Source organism: Grus americana, chromosome 26, assembly GCF_028858705.1.
Source record: "Grus americana isolate bGruAme1 chromosome 26, bGruAme1.mat, whole genome shotgun sequence".
In the NCBI taxonomy this organism is placed as follows: Eukaryota; Metazoa; Chordata; class Aves; order Gruiformes; family Gruidae; genus Grus; species Grus americana.
Window position 1 is genome coordinate 2,183,977 of NC_072877.1, and position 19,233 is coordinate 2,203,209.

Sequence of the window (19,233 nt, forward strand, 5' to 3'; positions counted from 1 at the left end):
CCCCCCTTTAGAGCCCCCACTTTGGCCAAGCCCCGGGGGTCTCATCGACCCTGGGCAGCTCAGCAGCTCCGATTAACCCAACGTTGCTGAGCTCAGCTTTAACAGCAGCGTTCCTCCCCCAGCACCAGCGCTGTGCAGAAGCCGTACCAACGAGTGTGGGCTTTTTCCCTTTTTATTGAAGGGAAAGGTAAGCTCTAAAGCAGCTTAACATCTTTCTGAGGTTTTTCCCTTCCAATTATGCAGCAAACGCTATCGAAACCTCAGCAAACGAGCAGTTTCCCAGGGCCTTCACCCCATGCGTTCCTCCAGGTGGGAAGAAATCCCAGTTTGGGAAGAAATTTGCTGCTGAACAAGCCACAGTCTGGGTTTGCTTTGCACGCCTCAGGAGCCAAGCCACTGCCAAGAGGACTACGTTGCAAAACTCTGCAGCGGCTCCTAGAGGAGTGCGAGCCCAGGATACAGATACCAGCTCCTGCCAAAACCCCTCCCAGAACTCTTTTCTTCCTCCAGCCTGATGACGAAGGGCTTTATCTGACTCAGCCGGTGAGGTGCTGAGCCTGCCAAGTGCTCAGGCAGCACTAGAAGGCACCATTCCTCCAGAGATCAGCCCGCCCGGCTGCCACCGCGCAGAGCCATCGACACCCTCCTGCTGCTCAGCCCCAGCCGGATCCAGCTCGATGCCCAACCACACAGCTAAGGAAAGCCACAAACATGAGCCTAAAAAGGACAAAAATCAGAATATTTTATTTCCTTGAGCTCCAGTGATACAACTGTAGCAGCATTTCACAAATGAACTCCTGCATTGTTAAATATACATTTAAGGAAACACATTAAATTCCAAGGCAGGCAAAAAAAAAATAAAAATTAAGAACTGCGGACAAAGTTACTCATCCTCCCCCTTAAATATGTGCGTTTGTTGCAGACAAAGCAGCAGTACATGTTTCACATACCAGGTTACAATAAAACTTCAGACTCGCAGCAAAACTCTCAAATGCAAACCTAGAAGAGAGAAGGAGCAACGGCTTTGGTGCAGGGGCTTTCACCTGGGGATCCAGCATTACGTACAGCAGGAAAGATTTTAAACATACAAGACCTCTGCAATTATTAGACCAACTGGGCACGTTCCCAGCTGCAGAATGGAAATTCTGGTTTTATCGGGTACCCGGGGTAATCTGTAAAGAGCTCTATAAACGTACAAGTGCTCCTCATCCACTCTCAGCTCAAGACGGAGCAAGTTCCCAAGAAAACTTGGGTTATAATTATTTACGTGCTCAAAACTCAGGACACACTCGCATTTTTCCAGCTAGCAACCGAAATGAGATGCTACCTCCCCCTCCAAGTACGATGCTCAGCTGGCCAAAACCACAATCGCCCTCCCAATCGCTCCACGGCCGCGGACTCTGTTCCTCGGGCAAGTCCATCCTTCATGTCCCAGCTACTCACAGGTTACTCCCAACATGAGATGAAGTTCTCCCAGAACAGCCACGGTGAAGTCAGAAGTATTAAAGCTAAGCGACCAGAGGAAGAGGATGACGCACTGGGGACCGCTTGCCAAGTATGACTCCTAGCTACTGAAGTCACACTGAAAGCTGTCGCCTTCCACATTATGCTACAGTTTGCCTCTTTAATATTAAAGTGACCCAAAATTTTCATCTAAGTGTTTATGCCCATCTCCGATGGAAATATTTTGTGCAGTTCTGGTTCCTGTTAGTGACTCTCCAGTTTCTAAAGTCAATAGGAAAAGACATCCAAGGCTGACAGACAGCTCAAAGACCTCCAGCCTCGAGGATCTCTGTGCAGAGAGCGCTGAGGGCTTTCTCCAGCCGCTCCACCGAGACCGGTGGCCTCAAGCTTACAACTTTTTACACTTTTAAGACACAGGGTGCATTTGACACAGTGATTCATTCAGTTTAAATGACAAAAAGGCATCAAGAAGCTCATTTCATCATTGCCAGTGGTACAAGGTTAATTTGCACAAGGCACACGCACCACCCCCCAGAGAGGTGCTCTTTGATTTACCTTCTCCAAAGAACGGACCAAAAGGATCAGCTCTGCTTAGTGTCATCCTATGCAAGGCACCCGGCTGACGGGACACGTCCAGCGACACGTGCCAGCCCAAAAGCTGCCCTCCACTTCGCAGCTCTTCCCCCCCAGACCCCACAGCGAGCTGAAGCCACTTCTCCACAAGCTGTCCCATGTGCCAGCTCGAGACATCAGCCGCTGCCAGCGCAAGTTCCAGGGAGGAGGGAGATTTGTCAGTTGGTGTCCTGTAACGTATATTAACACATCCAGGTCCCTAAAATCCCTCATTAGCTACTGATCACCCACATAACTGGCTAAAGAACGCATTTTGGTTTGGAAAAGCCATTCCTAGGAGGAGCGGGGCGTGCAGCGAGGCTGCCACCCGCCCCGAGCAGGCACAGCTTTGCTGGCCACTGCAGCGCTCAGCATCCCGCAGCAGCAAAACCAAACCCGCTGCATGAGGAACCTCTCTAGGTTAGGTTTTGGGGTTTGGTTTTTTTTTCCCCCCCCTCCCCAAGAGAGATGAGCAGCAGCTTATTGTCAAGCACCGGCTGGGAGGTGGCTCCGGTTTGGCAGGGAAGACTTTCCCAAGGCTTTTGCCGTCCGCTGCTGGTTCGGTGCTGCCAGGATGCGACCCTTGCGATGCAGTAGCCGAACTGTAAACAGAAGCTCTGATCTCCCCCCTCCGGGAGCAGAGCAGCTCCGTGCACCCCGCTTCGACCCTGCAAGCGATGGAGACGTGCACGGCCGCTCCTGAGAGAGGGATCAGGGCCTTAGTGAAAAAGTATGAATAAATTAAGGGAGGATGAAGGCTGTTCAGCTATCACACCATAAAAATGTACCTTTAAGAAAAGTGTTTGCAAAAAAAAATACTATTCTTTAAAATCTACAGGGTTTTTTTAAGGATTTCCTTGTAAAAAAATGGAATTGATAGTTTCCCTCTCCCCCCCCAAAGTGACCAGGTATTTTTGGGGTGTCCCTCCTTGGTGTCCTACAGTTTCCCAAAGCGCATCTCCATTCCTCCTTCCCCCACCCCAGCAAGTCTCACAGACCACCAAGTACCATGACACCCACATGAGAATCCAGGCCACTGTTTGGGGGCTAAATGCTGTATAATTAAAGCCAATCTGGCTATAAAAATAAATGCTTTTGTCTTCCTTATACAGGATAGAAGAATTTAGCCCTTTTTAAACAGCTCAGCATCTAGCTGTAATAGCATTTAAAAAACAAACCAAATGCCTACATAGAAAAATAAAGGATAAACATTATCCATCTATTTTATATTTATATAAAAACTAAGTTCTGTGACAGGATATTTTGCTTCTTCACTGTAAAAAAACCCCAGCCTAGGCCGTATAACCTAAGCCTTCCGGTGAGAAGTAAACTACATCTTCAAACTTACTCAGAGAAAAATATCAGCTAGCAATTTCACTTCTCCAAAATAAAGTTATTAAATATATATATTATTATAAGTCTTTATAAACTATTTCATTGTTTAAGCAAGGAGGGGAACACGTGACTGAGGACCACTTTAACCCCCTCCTTCCCTGGGGAGGCAGAAGCGGACATCAGCTGTGAATCCAGCAGAAACCTGGCACGTTCCTTAGCAGAGACCCAGAGCTCGCTGGCTTGCAGGCACACGGACACGCACGGAGGGGACACGGGGGCTTCCACTCACTCTAAGTCCTTCACAAGGACGTTCTTTTTTCCAGCCTGTGCTTTGTGAGAAAGTACTTGAAGAATTCATACACCGACCAGGCGATGGCCGTTGAAGGCATCTGGTATATGACACGTGCCTGCACCCCTCTGAAATACCCCGCAATGCCCCCCAGCTGATAGACAGTCTTGAAGGCGTTCACCATGCCCGAGAGATGTCCGCTGATGTTCACCGAGCTCAAGGCCATGTTCTCCTGGGTGTTGAGCAGGGTCTTGCAGACATCCAGAGGAGTGGTGGCGGCGGCGGCCACGGCCCCCGCAACGGCACCGGAGACGATGTGGGAGCGAGGGTTATACTCCCGGTGTGGGTTGATCTGCTCCTGCATGAACTCGTAGGTGATGAAGTGAATGGCCTGGAAGGGGACGTTCATGGTGAGCTGGGTGGTGTAGCTGCGGTAGAAGGCACCGAACCCCTCCGTCCTCTGCACTGTCCTTATGCATGCCAGGACGGACTTGTAGGGGGAGTTGAACATCTGCATCCGCTGCTTCACCACTGGTCCAGGCGACGGCCGCAGGGAGGCAGGCAGGGCAGGCAGCACCAGGCAGGACAGGGAGATAAAAAAAGATCTATTGGCCAAGGCACATGGCTCCTGGTCATCACAGCACCCAGACTGAACCCTGCTCCAAGTCCCAACCATCCAGACCCAACCTCCCCTTCAAGTCCAAAGTGACAGGACATAAACCTGGCATTTCTGTAGCCATGAGCTCCTTATCTGCAGGCTTTCACCAAAAGGCTGCATGTGTCCTCTGCTTCCCCCAAACTGCCCAGTGCCCCCAAAAAACCCAACGCAACAAGTGAGGGAAGCGGGTCCGAGCTCAGCCCCAGTTCAACAGCTCTCCAATTCCATGGGCTAACGCGCTTCTCAAGCTTAATTAAGGAACCTTTACTTCTAGCTAGAATGGCATTGAGACAGCCTGATAAGGACCCTCAGATGCATCGGTGAGGATGCAGAGCTGTCACGCTGAAACACTGACATACCAAGAGGACAAGGGCAGGAAGGGGGTTAAATAACTGTACGTGACCTGGGAAGTGTAACTTGTGTAACATTGACTTAAGCAAAAGGCCAATTAATTTAATTTGTTTCAGCAGGATTTAATTAAAGGCATTTTAAACACTAGAGACAGTTTCCCCTCCAGAAAAACCTGTCTTTGGACCAACACATTAATTGTCTTCATTTTAGTCGCATTTCACTGTTAGTCCCCCTCGTGCCAGACTCTACCTACCCGGGACGGCTACGCAACGGTCCCACCGGCTGCTGTGCTTGTCTAACATGAGGGAGCTCAGCTGTGTTTGGGTAGTCCAAAGGTTGCGATAAACCATAACCACTTCGATAAAGATGCACTAGCAGCGTAGTAACAGCATTGTGCTAGTAAAAGTGACACCAGTTTTCCTGGAAAGTCACGATATGCCATGTAGATGCCGTGCAACTCCCTGGCCGGCAAGGGAAAACAGCCAGGCAGAATTTATCCCTTTACACTGGTCTGAGCTCATGAAAACCTGGGCAGAGTCACTAAAGCAAAGGGTTTGAGCTGCTGAGATGGCTCAGGGTGTCCTCGGTGCCTTCCCCAGCTAATGGGGTGCAGCACTTCCCACCAGCACGGGGCATTACCTTCAGCGGGATTCATCACTGCGTCGTGGAGCAGCGTGGCCACGCTCCCAGCTATACCTGCAAGACACAAAAGCACCATTAAATAAAAAAAAGGATCAGGAGGCCAGGGGCTTGCACAGGCGGTGCCACCCGCAGAGGCAGCAGCCGACGTTGCAGGCAGCCCGCGCAGCGCCGAGCTAAACCCAGCTCTGCAACGAGCCCGGGGGTGGATCCAGCAACACGGCTCCTTCCCGGTGCGGAAAAACCCATCCAGAGCAGCCTGACAGAATCCAGGATCCGTTCAGAGGATCGCAGCCATCGGCTTTGCCGTTCCCTACGACAACTCACGAGGCTTTGCCTACACAAGACGCCAGCAGCTCGCTCAGCCTGCGCTGCGCAATGAGCGGTGTTTAGAACTGGCTCAGCGCATCCATAATTAGGTGTTTTCATCCATTTACTCAGTCTAGTTTTAAACACTAATTGCACAGATTCTGCAAACATCCAGCCAGCCATTAACGATTCTGCAGCTGGCTCTAGGACAGGCCTCTCGAACCACACCTTCTCCTTTGATGTAGGTTTCCATCTCCAATTCTCTCTTGCCCAAATGACTTTTGGTCATTTCTCATTAACACAGCACTTCGGTTTTCCCGCTGGTACTGAAAACCTGTAGCTACTTGAAAGGTAAACACAGGAAGCACATTACTAGCAAAAAGCAGCAAGCCAGCAAGATGTTATACACCCTCGACTGAGCTGGTTAAGTCAACGACTGCCACAGCGGATTCCTACCGTCGCGTCATGTCAAGGACCGGGCAGAAACGTCTTCTGCACAAACCCTTTTGTGACGCCCCTGGCTGCTCGCTTAGAGGCTTTCTGCTGTTACAGCGGTATTGCTGGACCTAAACGCAAAAGCCTTCCTGGTAGAAGCAAAATCTTTAACAAAGCACGCGAGCACAGAGCGCGCTTGACCACGCCGGAGCTCCAAGGGAGACGACATGGAACAACCTGTACTTCTTCAAACAAAGCCAGAAACGGCAGCCTGCCGCTGCGTCTGAACAACTCTTGTCCAGCGTATTGGAAGCCAGAATCATTTGAGATTAAAGGGCAGTGCAGAAATCTAGATGAGACTAAGGCTTCGGAGGGTGCACAGCATCGCCATCGGGGGTCTCAGGCCAGGAAGGGCTTCTCCGCTCTGGTGCTGCCAGCCAGCCCAGCCCCCCCCGCCCTGCGGAAGGGAGATCTACCGAGGGGTCAGGCGTCCTAAGACAGGGCACAGGTTTCAGAGGGGCACGGTGACCAGCATGGAGCACTCGGCTAGAAGGTAGGTGCCACACTTGCCTGCCTGCCCCCCCCCCCCCCCCGGCACTCCCAAAGCGGGTGCCGAGACCCACAAGCCTGGGGTTACGTTGGCACCTCGCATCCTCCCAGGTGGGTATTTACAGGGTCGGTCTGAACGCAGGCTGCCTACAGCAGATCTTCCAGGAGCAGAGCACGGTGAAGGATGCCAGGCTAAGCGTGTGAAGCAAGCAAGGGACAAAGCTGTTAACTGCAAGCTTTTTTTTTTTGTGCGCAAAAAACCAAAAATACCATTGGCCAAGTGGCTGTTTCCTCCATGCTGGATAGTATCGCTTAGAGACTTTTTCATTTTTTCATAGCAGGCAAAGTACATTGCGTGGGCAGGGCCAGCCCCCAGCATGGTGACATTAATTCCACGTAAAGGCCTCCAGAAACCCTCTGTAAGGACAATCTTCTTCAGAGCTTCGTACACGCTCCTGTACTGGGCTTTGGGGTCCGGCTGCAAGCTCTGCATCCTTGTCTGCAACAAAACACACGAAGGGAAAGGCCTCAGTTACCCATCCTTAATGCAACAAGCACAAGCCATAAAGAGCTGCAAGACGTCCAAGATCATTAGAGGGGTCAATAATTTATTCCCCGGTTGCACCCACGCCAGGGCCCCCGCGCTCTTTATCCGCGCTCTGCCTCAGCCCAGCGATATCGACTCCACGCTCCCATTGCGACACCCGAACGTTACGAGGCTGCTCAGACAAGCACTCAGCGGAGGGAAGTGTAACCTCTGCTCCTGTTCATGCACGGAAAGTCCAGGGAGTTAAGCTAACGCAGTTGTTCAAAAGCCTCGGTGAAGAAATACAGCTAGGTCTTTAATTGCCTCTTGCTTACAACACTCACATCTCTGCCTCGGCTTGTTCCTCCTGCAGTCGCTCAGCTGCTTTTGACACCTGCTCAATTGGGAAACGCGTTTCCTAGAAGGGCGACTGCGAAAGCGGGGTACCTGCAGTGCGTGAGACAGGTAAAGGCCACCGCGTCCTCCTGCACAGCCCCCCAGGACAGACCCAGCGGGTGACTCTCAGCCCATCTGCCCCCCAGCTCCCGGTGCCCTGCAGCCACCAACGTCCTCAGCCGGGTGGTTGCATCTGTATCTTTGTTCCACAGTCCTCGACGGGCTTTTCTTCCACAGATCTTTGAAGGCAGCTAAGCTTCCGGCATCCAAAGCATCCTATTAAACTCGCTGCCATCACTTCATTACGCACCATGGGAAAAATCACGTCTTTTAGTTTGTTTCAGGCTTCCGCAGACCAATGCCGTCACACCCCAGCGACACCCAAAGCCCTTGCAATGACGATGCCAACCTGCAACGGGTGTTTGCAGGGCACAGACCCCAGCCACGGGAGAGACACCGGCAAGGCTTCAACCTCCGCAACCGCCCCAGCGAGACCGAGCAAACCTAAAACATCGAGATGCAAAGATGCCCACGGGTCCTGCAGGTCTGCAACACGGCTGATGCACCCCATCCCACCGAAACCGGTCTGAAGGGATAGAGCCTGTGGTGACAGCCTCATGCCACGCAAACACAGAAGGCTCCTGGGAAAGGGCACTGCCACGGGAGACGAGTGTTTAGCAACCTGCAACAGGCTCCATCAAATTAATGCTCTTTTAAGGAGCATGAGAAGTGCAATTAAGAGGCCATTCGGGTTTGGCAGGAAGGATGCTTCCCACCCCGTCAGCTGGGACAGCCCATCTTCAGAATAACGTTTCCCCCAAATGATTTGGCAGCGTGCAGACACCAGTGCTGCCCTCACGGGCAAAGCCACAGGAACGGCTCCGTCCTCGGCAGAGATTCAGCGGCCCTGGAAAAAGCAAGGATTGCCCGTGCCACCTCCATGCTTCCCCACCGGGGCACAGCCCTTCAAGCCTATGGATTCACCTCGGTAGCCGGGAGGCAATACTACAGCCAAGCTTTCAGGTGAGATTAAGCCAATAAAAATGTTTCAGGTTTGGACCTTTGATTCCCCGAACCACTCTAGTTACTGGAAAACTGAAGAGCCCTTTCACAGGCACTCTGAGATCAAGGAAGAGATCAGAGCTGAATTCAAGACTTTAACCCAGCATAGTAAAACCAAGCTATGAAAGCAGCAAAGCAATATGTGAGGCTAAGCCAAACAAATTATTGCATTTGTAGTAAATATTCTAAAAAAATTGCACAGGAATTACATTCGCAAAGTGACTTAGTTCAGCAGCTAGCTGAATTTCAGAATTAAGCATCAGCCAGTGGTCGTGGCATCACCCTACAACAGGGAATTTGGCAGCCTCAAGCAAAGCTTCCTGTTTCAGAGCACCAAATGCATCGTAACCTATGAACAGCGCTGGAACTAAACCCAAAGGCTCAGGAAAATCCTCCCATAAAGGCAGCAACAGCTCTCAATTATCCTGGAATTTAAAACCAGGTTTTAAATCTGGCTCACAGCCCTCACTGACCGGGTCTAAGGGTCTTGCAACCCCTCCACGGGTCTCCGCACCTTCCTGTCCCGTGGATGCTTGTCAGGAGGGGCTGGATTTTGTGATGCCCCAGAGGAACTCCCGGCAGCCGCCCTGCCATCAGCGTGACTCAGCACAACCCACCGCCGCCAAGCCGGTCACATCCAGCTGGTTTTGTGTTGGGGTGGTTTTGGTTTTGTTTTTTTTTTTTTTTTTTTTGCTCTGCTAGTTTTAACTTGAAGGAATTGCTTCAGACTCCAGAACTGACCCCAGATCTCAATCTCACTCCAGCCTATAGCTGGGATGCCTTCGAAGCAGCCGGTATAACTTAAGCACGCAGCAGCAGCAGCTCCTCAGAAGGGTAACCAGGGAGAAGTGCTCCTGTAAAGCAATATGCTATCAGCCTGGCACGTGCGGGACCAAAGCGGATGGTGCTGTGTGGTTGGGGACTAACCCTGAGTATCTCCACCCGCACTGAGAATCAGCTGCTTTCACATGAGAATGGATAAATACCCATTTTTATTTCTCTGTTGATCATCTGAGCTGTTCCGGAGGGGTTCAAAAGCTCACACCACACCCCGGAGCGGACGGTAAGTATATGTTGTACCCACCTAACCCACGCACGCCGCAGTTTGCATCACCACCACAGCCAGGTCCTCAGGCTTGCACCTTTCATTAAAGCTGCAGACGCAAACAGGACAAACAGCCCAAGGAGTAACCAACCCCAGGATCTCCTGCGCGGCGGCTGCAATGCAAGAGGCACAGAGCTGAAAACAGGTTCAGCTCTGTTTTGCTCAGGATAAGTTTATCACTGTGTGAACAACGATGATTTGCTATGAGCTACGCAGTCCTCACCCCCCCCTCCCCAGCTCCTGGCACCTATCTGAAGCCAACAAGCTCCTCCAGGAGCCTCACGCCCCTGTTAAACCAGCCAACAAACACTTCTCCACCTACTTAGATTAATCCTCATTGCATAAGGCAAAAGTGCACCGGCAACCGCAAGCCTCCCGGTAGTCCTGGTTTCAGCTTGGGCATAAGAAGCAACACCAAAAGTCATGGCTCCAGGTTCACCAGGTCACCTGCTGCTTGTGGACCAAGCGCCGTCTTTATGGATGCTGTCTGGGGGAGAGCACCCAGCCTTCCGCTGCCGGGAGCGCAGGAATAGTCCCGGGTAGTTTTCTATCCAGGATTGTTTTACTGACAAGAGTCACGTCTAGTTGTGCTTATTCCTCGCAAAGGGTCACCGATTTGACATGCCACTGTACAAACAAGCTCAGATATAATTTGCCTTTGTTTTTTTTTTCTTGAACACGGCTTTCTCAAAGTTCAGCCTGCACGTTCACGTGACAACCAGCCCGGTCTCCCCGCAGCTAACAAAAGACACCGAGAACCCAATATGCTCTTACCATGAAATAAGCAGCTCTTCTGCAGCAACCTGGTCAGATCCTGCTGGCCGGAGATGGCTTCGCTATCGCACGACCCATGCCTTGCCCGAGCTCTGAACTCCCTTTTCTGTTTTGCCAGGCTGTTTTTCAGCCAACGCAGCTCCCCGGAGAAGCAACAGACTTGGTGTGATACCCACCCGTGTCTGCAAAGGCCCGTGGACGGGGAGCATAGGGACAGTCGCACAGGTTAGCCGTGACTTCCCAGCACCCCAACGCTGTCAGCTGAAGCAAGAGGAACTGCTGCTCCTGGACCCGTGTCGAGTCAGGTGGATGCAGAACCTCCCACCACCAAACGCAAGGCAAGTGTCCCTAACCCCAAAGTCTAAACGAACCAGAGTAAAACAGCTCACAGGAGCTCATCTGCTCCACCACCCCTGCTTGTGTGCTTTCAAGACCTTAGTTACAAGCTGGGAAGCTCCAAAGTCTACTTGCACCAGGCAAGTCACCCACAGTTGACTGTCCTAGCTGGAGCCACTGACGCACTCGCTAATCCCTCCCAACGAGCTCCATCGTACTTGTCCTCCTTTCCTCTCCACTCCCCTCTCTGGCATCACAGATGTAGGCTAAATGTCTCTCCTACCCTTCACCCCAGGAGTCCCCATTACAGTATGGGACCTCCCGTACCCGTTAGAAACCACGCACAGCCACAGCAAAGTCAACTTACAGACATCTCGTTGCACCGACTTGGTTAGGAGGGGTTCAGGTTTTCATGGAGAAGGACCACGACAGGGTTAGGGCTGGAGCAAGGACTTTTTGTCCTTAGTACAACTGCCACCCACCGCGAGGGAGAGAGGTTCGAGCCCAGCACATCTCCAGTTTCTCACTGAGCTGTCTCATATCACCGATTAGTTCCCAGGTGAGAACTGTTCTTCACATCCTCAAGGCAGCTACTTGACCTGCCTTGGGAAACCAGCTCCAGCAGCCTTGCGGAAAAGCAAGAGGCAGCTCCAGGAGAGTCCCCCAGAAACTCCCTTCTGCAGCCATCACAAGAAGTCCTCGACACGCTGATCCCCAAAATTCATCTGGAGACTGATCAGGCTTGCCAGGACAGCTATCCTTCCAGCAGCTACAAAACCAAACAAGCCTAAGCACCACGAGAAACACCATGAGCACACATCTAAACCCCACAGTTCAAGCCAGTGTTTTACTCCAACCACAGCATTAAACGGAAAAGACAGAGGCCAACGTGCAGTTAAGGCTGAAGCTGCAAGGAGGTCTTTACCATTAGAAGGAAAATGATGGAAGGAAAAGACACCAAGCAAGCCTCAATGATCACGAGCCTCCACCTGAAGCTGTAGTTGCTAAATACAACCTGTGACACATTTGCCCTCAAAACAAATAGCAGCGCTGCTGCAAAACGCACAGCCAGCCAGCGGCGCTTTGAGTTACAGCAGGGTCACCGCAGCCAGGTGCCGCTGGAGGCTCCACGCGGGCACGTGCATCCCAGATTTCCACCCTCCCTCGTCGCATCCCAGCGGGTGTTGCACCACGAGCACCACCAGCACCCCCGGGTATTTTCTGTGCTGTCACACAAGCGTACCCACGAACTCCAGCGAGGTCCACAGGGCACTGTTTGAACCGCTCGCCTTGACTCACCTCAACAGGCCACCACCATCGCAGCCCGCCCTACCCCAACCTCGTCAAGCTCAGGAATTGTGCAAGTGTCTGAAGCAAACGATTCCCCAAATTAAAACATTTTCAGTTTCTCTTTGAGAGGAAATGACTCGCTGCAACCAAAACATTTCCTCTCCAGCACGATCAGGTGCCCGAAATGCCTTGCTGCAGCATCTGCAACCCCCCCGCCTCCTCCACGGGCTCTGCTCAGCCGCGACCGCTCCCAGTAATTATTATCCAGAAAATCAGAGTAAGGAAGGAGCTTTGCTGCTTTTCTGTAGCAGTGTGGCACGTTTCCCACGGAAAAGTGAAAGCCAGCTGCTCTTACAAGCTGAATTAGTGTTTGGTTACTCCCATTACAAGGAAAAAGCCCTTTTGGGGTCAGTTCTCACCTTTTCCCGCAGACGGACTGAACAGGCACGGACCAGCAGCGGGTGCCCGTCGCGGAAGCGGCACCCAAAGCCTGCAGCTCGGGATTTCACCCTGCTCCCGACACACGGGGTGACCTTGGCCGCGCTCCACCGGAGTTTTCCCACAGCCAGCCAACAGCCGGAGTATTTTATCTGCTCCCGCGCACTTCAAGGCAGTTCGCTGAGCGGGATTATTCCCAGTGTAAGGCATTGCCCTGGCACTCCCCCAGCACAGGCGCTGCCAGCCCTGAAGCAAGCGGGGAATTCACTGCCCAGTGAAATCAGCACTTTTCCCTTCCTCCAAAGCACCTCCCACTCCCAGAAACTGGGCACAACTTTTGTTTCCTCCCTCTCCCTTCCCCCCGCCGAGGAAATGCCCTCATAACCCCGTAAAGTCCGGAGTGACCACACGCTGCTCGGACCGTGACTTGGCACAAAACACCAGGCTCCTTTGTGGAAGGAGCCGGTGCAGAAGCAGGCACGGACCCCGCGGCTCGGGGGCACCTGCGATGCGGAGCAGCCCAAACCCATGAGCCAGGTTCAGCAGGCGCAGACCCAGAGGGAAAACACGGGGGAAAAAACCAAACCAAAACAAAAAAAGCAGAGAATATTTCATTTGAGGGCTTATTGCAGCACAGTGGCAAGCCTCCAGTGCTTCAAAGTGAAGGCATTTCCTCTCCTCTAACTCTTTCAGGGAGCCCTGCGTTGAAAAGGGGAGACATTAGAGCATCTGCTCGCAGCCTTCCCGGCCGGACCACAGAGAATCCGTCAGCACCAGCAACGCACTATCAAGGGCATTTGGCCTTCCCCAACCGTATTCGCTCTTTTTTTAAGCTGCCAGAGCAGCACATTGGCAGGGCAGAGGGAGGAAAAACCCTTCGTGACGCTCCCTACCACGCTGGTGATGCTGTGAAGTCCCCTCGACAGCACCAAGAGCCTCGAGCAGCTCGCCCGCGCCAAAACCCCCGCACCCGCCGGTGCGTCGCCAGCTGCGCCAGCCCCTTTCTAAGTCCCGACCCAGATAAAGCCACCGCTCCCACGGGGGACACGTAAGGTCGGGTCCGCGCCGCTCGCGGCCATCCTGGTGCGCAGACGGACAAACCACCCCGTCCCACCGGCTCTCCCCTCCTGGGTTGGGATTCCAACGCTACAGGAGGGAAAAGCCATCCGGGGGGGTCCCGGTCCAGCCCCGCGCCAGGAGGGCGCCGGTGGCACCTGCCAGCCCGGGGAGCGGCACGAGGACTTTGCTTGCTGCGGCGGGAGGCGGCAAGGCCCGGCGCACACCTTTGCACCGTGGGTTGCGCAAAGCTTGCCATGGCGGAGGACGCTGGGGCTGCCCGGGACGGCACCGGAGGGGCTGCAGGGCCAGGTCCAGGGTGGGTGCGCTGCTCCGGCTTCCATCGGAGACCTCAGGGGTGACGCCTCGGGGACCCTGCGCACCTCCAGCCCGCTGCAGCACCCCGCGCCCCGCTCACCCCAGGCACCTCTTGCACGCTCCCCAGCGGCCCCGTACAACTCCGCTCCTGCCAAGCGACAGTCCCCAACCCGGGAGCCCCGTGCGCTCCCACAGCCCTTGCACGCTTCCCCCCTGCTTGCACCCCGACACCCCGTGCACGCTCCCCGCCCTTGCACGGCTGCACGCCCCCAGCACCCCACGCGCGCTCTCCCGCTCGCACCAGCGCAAACCCCAGCACCCCGCGCACGCCCTGCCGGTGCACTCCCACACGCCTCCGCTACCCCGTGCACGCTTCCCCCGAGACCGGCAGCCGCGGGAACGGATCCCGGAGGTTCCGGGGACCACCCCGACCTCCGCTACGCACCTTGACCGAGTCCACCGGGTACATGACCGTGTGCTCCATGATGCCCGCCACCGCCCCGGCCATCATGTGTGTGCCGAGCGAGGCGCCGCTGGGCAGGCTCTCGTACTCCTCGCCCTCCATAGGCGGCGCGGGGGCGGCGGAGGCGGGGGGGGGACCGGGCCCCGGGGGTGCCGCGGCGCTGCCCCCCACTCCGCAGCTCAGCTCCATCCTGCCGGTAACGGCGGGGGGTGGGGGGGGTCCGCACGGGTTTCGCCCGCCGCCCCGGCCCCGCTTTAAAGCCGCGCCCGCGCTCCGCCCCGCCCCGCCCCGCGCCCGCCAATAGCGAGACGCCGCCCGCCGCCCCGTTGGGCCACAGCGGGGCCCAGCGCATGACGTCACAGACCGCCGGGCACCGGGAGGGTGATTGGCAAGGACGCGGGCGAATAGCAAAGAGCGGTGGCGGGATGGAGGGGCGTGATTCGCTCTGGCCGGCGGGAGGGGGCGGGGCGGGGAGGCTGGCGGGCGCGCGCAGGGAGTTAGCGGCGCGCGCCGCTGGTGTAAAGCGCCTGGTCCTGGTCCGGGCGTGCGACCCTCGCGTAAGCGTGCGATGGGGCTTGCGCGAGCGTGCGTCCTCGCGTGCGAGTGCACCCCCCCGCCCGTGACTGTGCCCCTTGCACGAGCAGACACACACCCCCCCCCCCCCCCGGCACGGCCGGTGCGAGCGCTTTGCCCCCGTGCGAGCACAAGCGGGAGAGGGCTCGGGCAGCCCCCGGCCCCCTGCAGCCCCCCCGGCCCGGCCCGGCCCTTCCCGGCGTGTCGGGGTGCAAACCGCTGCCCGCAGCGCAGGGCCACGTGCCCTGGGGGGCTTCCGGGGTGAGCACACACACACACACACACACCCCCGTCTGCACCCTGCTCTGCGCCCCCGGGGTGCCGCGGGGCGAGCCCCGGCAGGCGGGAGGGGAGGAAGGCGGAAATGGCAGCATTACAGGAGCCAAGGCCGTATCTTTCCTGGAGGACTGCGGCAGGGAGCAAAGCAGCCCTCGGCACGTGCGCGTTCCACTGCCCCAAACGGCCCCGGATGCTCCCCAAAACCCACGCGAGGCCGTGGGGCCAGCGCGGGTCTCGTGCGGCTGCCGCTTTGTCTCGGGAGTTTTGCTTACGAGAGGGTTTGGTTGTGCTTTCGGGGTTTTCGGGGTGCCTCAGCTCGCACAGCCTGCTGCCCTCACCAGTCACCCCGTCCGGCAGGGCCAGGACGGCAGGACGAGGCGCCGTGTCAGCTCCCCTGCATTGGCTTGAGCCTCCGTACGGGGAAGCAAAGCTCACGGAAAGACTTAGCACAGCTTTCTGCCCTTCCCTGCAAAGGCTTTTTGGGAAGGCGGGATCCACAGCCAGCACCGTCCCTCGCCACAGCTCCCGCTCCACCGCAGAGCCATTAATCCTGGCCCGTCTGCAGGAGGAACGAGCTCACCCCATGCCCCCGCGCCCCCAAACACTCCTCCTCCCCTGTATTTCCGATGATCTCTGTGTCACTGTGAAATCAACCCAAACCAACTAAATCTGACAAACTCAAAGAGATGGAGACAAAGTCTTTGTGGGCCAGGGCTCCAGGAACAGCACCGACTTTATTTCATTCCTCCTTGAAGGATTATTTGGAATTCGACCTTGCTGGGAAGGTGGCGTTGTGTAGCGTGTACCGAAATCAAGGTTAACCATTTGCATGAAGCACCATGATAATGCAAAGCAATTTATTGCTGCTTGAGCCTTGGGAAGGAAGCAAGAAAACCATCCTTCAAGGGCCCAAAAGAGCAGAAAAATGAAGTGCTTGGTTTCCCTGTTAACCGTGAAATGAATACACGTGAGGTGAGAACAGCCTGGTCCGTTCTCATCCTCGCCTCCCATCCGGGTACCTGGAGAGGGGCTGCAGCGGAGCAGCGCTGGGGCTGTGTTTGTGCTGGGAAGCCTCTGTTCTCCATGGGAACACGGTGCCGCTGGAAAAAATAACAATAATAACAGCGTCACGCGCGTGACTCACTCCTGATTGATTTTGGGTACCTGGCAGCATTTTCTGCACCCGGAGCAGCGCTTGTGCTGGGTGTGGGAGAGCTGGAGGTGAGATCTGGCCACCATCCTGGCGTGTCCAAGCCATTTCACTGTCCCATGAGACCACGTGCCATCAGCTGTCCCAAAACCTGCAGAAAGCAGAGGCTATAACAAGTCCTTCAACAACGTGCAATTTAACACAGCAACTGCTAAATCTCTCCTTCCTTCCCCCCGCCCCCCATCTTACCCCCTGGCAGAAGCCACTGGATTTTCACAGCTTTGTTTCCTCCAGAAGAGACTAACCCAAATATCCATTGCTGACAGATGGTTTGACACTGTGTTCTCCAGCTTAGATGACATTTCAGAGCTAGGGAGCCACGTGCGTACATGTAATTCCAGCAGACAGCACTCCCCGATGATCACCCGGGTCTGCAAGACATAAAACAAACACGGGCACGAGAACTTCCTTTTTGTAAGGCAGCCTTATTCAAGGAAATGCCTGAATTAAAACTCGAAGAGGAACACTTTCCAGTATTGCTCCACGTCGCTTATCTAGGTTTTCTACGCCATAAACGACAGCCAAGAGCAGCTAATCTCTTTGCAACGCTTGTGGCAGGGCAGAGGAGGGTGGGGAAATTACAGCGTCACTTACCTTAATGAGCGCTTTCCCCAACAGTCTTTGGTCTTGCTCCCCAATAAGAAATAGTATGAATCAGCCTGAAATATGGTGCTGTTTCCAGGTAGGAACAGGTTAAATTTTAACCCTGAGGAGCAGCGTCACGAGGAATCCTTTCTGCTCCTGCTCTGTATCCCACATCAGGGCCACCCCGGGGCACAGGGAGCTGCCAGAGGTGCCAAAGCAGAGACACACGGACTGAGGATTTTCCCCATGTTCATGAAGAAGGGACAAAATTATTCAGCATTTGTGGAGGGAAAATGGGGCAGGGAGTCTGGTGTGGGTTGTGGTTTTGTCATGTCACACGTCCCACGGGCAGGAAAAGGAACAGCCTGTGTCTCTTGGACGGTTTCCTGCCATCCCTGCCTGGCAAAGAGGAGTCATCCCTTGCAGATCACCAACAAAGTGAACACGATTTACAAAACCTTCCTTTCAAACAAGCTGGTCTTGTGCAATGATTCCCTTGCTGCTTCCCAAGGCACAACCACTGCTCGGTGCATCCCGTCCCGGTGCCGGAGCTCCCCAGGGGTTAACAGGTCCCCGAGGTGCTCCCGGAGCCCCAAACTCCATCACAGCAGAGAAGCAGCAAAGGGCAGAGCTATCTGTGCCGTGGAAAGCGCAGCCTGGCTGCAGGCTGCACCGAGCACGCTCATTTACACACCAACGAGTCGATGCGAAATACACCGCCCGCAATCTGCACGCACATTGCATCACTGCGAGCAGCTAAGTAAAAGGATGATTCAGACCCGCAGATCCGAGTCCTCACTGGTACGTAACCTTCTTCATGGGGCCTCTGCACCATAGGACAGCTTCTAACCAGCAGAAATATTACACGCTGCCAGAAACGGAACGAGAAATGAGAAACAACCTGCAAAATGAAGTGAAATGCTCCTGGCTTTTGTAAGTCCCTGCCCAAACGAGGTGCCTGCAGCCCCCAGGCCATCTGCCCGCCGCTCCACAGCTGATTAGGGGGACCCGGTTTTGCTTATCGCGGTCCCTCGCCGGGCAGGAGGTGCAGGACGCCACGGCTGCACCCACGCCGATAAGGCAGGAGTGTCCTACTGGGAGGCGGACACCTTTGGGGAACCACAGAAATTGGGGCTTATCAACAAGATCCAGTAGGATATATTTTTTTTTTTTTCGCTTTCCGAATCTACATGTTTGCTAACAGCTGAGCAACACCTTGTTTTAGGGTGGGTTTTATCCTTTTCACAACCTGCCACCACCAGCACGGGGCTGCCGGCAGCGGTGCGGAGCCGTGGGTGCTGAAATGGGGGTGAGAAAGGGGGACGCTACTTCACCTCCAGCAGCGCGATGCCACATAGCAGCAAATTACAGGACTTTTTTTTTTTTTTTAATTTAAACGTTGAGCAGCAGGTAATTGTATTTTTACTTGTGGAAAGGAAAAGGCACCCGTTACGGCATGGCGTAAAGCGTTCGCTTTAGAAGAGGGATCGTGTCGTATATATCTGCAATCTCAGAGGATGCCCTGGGAAAGGGTCTCTGACGCCAGCCGGGGTTTTCCTGCCCACCCAGGCGCATTTTACGATGCTCCTGGGAAGAGGCGGCCGCGGGGAAATATCAGCCGCTAGGAAACCCGATGCGTTCCCGTTATTTTTTATCTCTATATTAGCAAACGCCGTAAAAATAAGCAAACGGTATTGTTTTGTCTTCGGGGTGGACTGACCCACTTATTTGAACATCAGCGTAAGGGCATCCCCTGGTTTTAAGCCCCTGCTGAGCACATGGAGATGTCAGTTGGTAGATTAGTACTGGAAAATCAAGAACGTTAATCCCTGCTCCGGTACAAACTCAGAGCATCTCTTTCTGCCTTGATTCACCAGAGCAACATTCCAGATTACCAAGGTATTTGTTTCATAGCCGGTGTGTATATAACAGGTTTCTATGTAACGCGTCAACCGCAGTGATGTCAGCGGGGGCCGTGAAAACAAATGCAAAGAAAATTAGAGGGAATTGAGCCCTAATGATGCTGCGGGGTTATTCCTATGCCAAAACAGCCGAAATCTGAAAACTCAGCACTGCAGCTCCGCCGAAGCAACGCAGACAGATCCAGCGCCCATTCACGTTTATGCAACCTCAGAGGTAAAGGAGGTGTGGATGCGAGGAATTTGGCCTGTGGCTTTTATT

The 19,233-nt window shown here is 54.5% G+C and overlaps 1 protein-coding gene and 1 long non-coding RNA gene across 7 annotated transcripts; both read right to left on the reverse strand.

Moving 5' to 3' along the window:
* Nucleotides 1-722: 722 nt before the first annotated feature.
* SLC25A37 (solute carrier family 25 member 37) lies at nt 723-14,656 on the reverse strand. 6 transcript variants are annotated; one of them, XM_054804618.1, is made up of 4 exons: nt 14,388-14,656; nt 6,912-7,140; nt 5,349-5,405; nt 723-4,231 (listed from the first exon to the last, which is right to left on the reverse strand). In XM_054804618.1, exons 1-4 carry the CDS (start codon nt 14,592-14,594, stop codon nt 3,711-3,713), a joined length of 1,014 nt encoding a protein of 337 aa, XP_054660593.1. In that variant the 5' UTR covers nt 14,595-14,656; the 3' UTR covers nt 723-3,710. The 6 variants fall into 6 exon arrangements, with proteins under 6 accessions (XP_054660593.1, XP_054660599.1, XP_054660594.1 ...); XM_054804624.1 differs by lacking the exon at nt 14,388-14,656 and adding an exon at nt 12,550-12,746; XM_054804619.1 differs by lacking the exon at nt 14,388-14,656 and adding an exon at nt 11,208-12,534.
* A 1,284-nt stretch (nt 14,657-15,940) lies between these two features.
* On the reverse strand, nt 15,941-18,025 carry LOC129196789 (uncharacterized). Its single transcript, XR_008574225.1, has 3 exons — nt 17,062-18,025; nt 16,657-16,838; nt 15,941-16,558 (listed from the first exon to the last, which is right to left on the reverse strand). It is a non-coding gene; the product is annotated as an uncharacterized LOC129196789 (long non-coding RNA).
* Between the last annotated feature and the right edge of the window lie 1,208 nt (nt 18,026-19,233).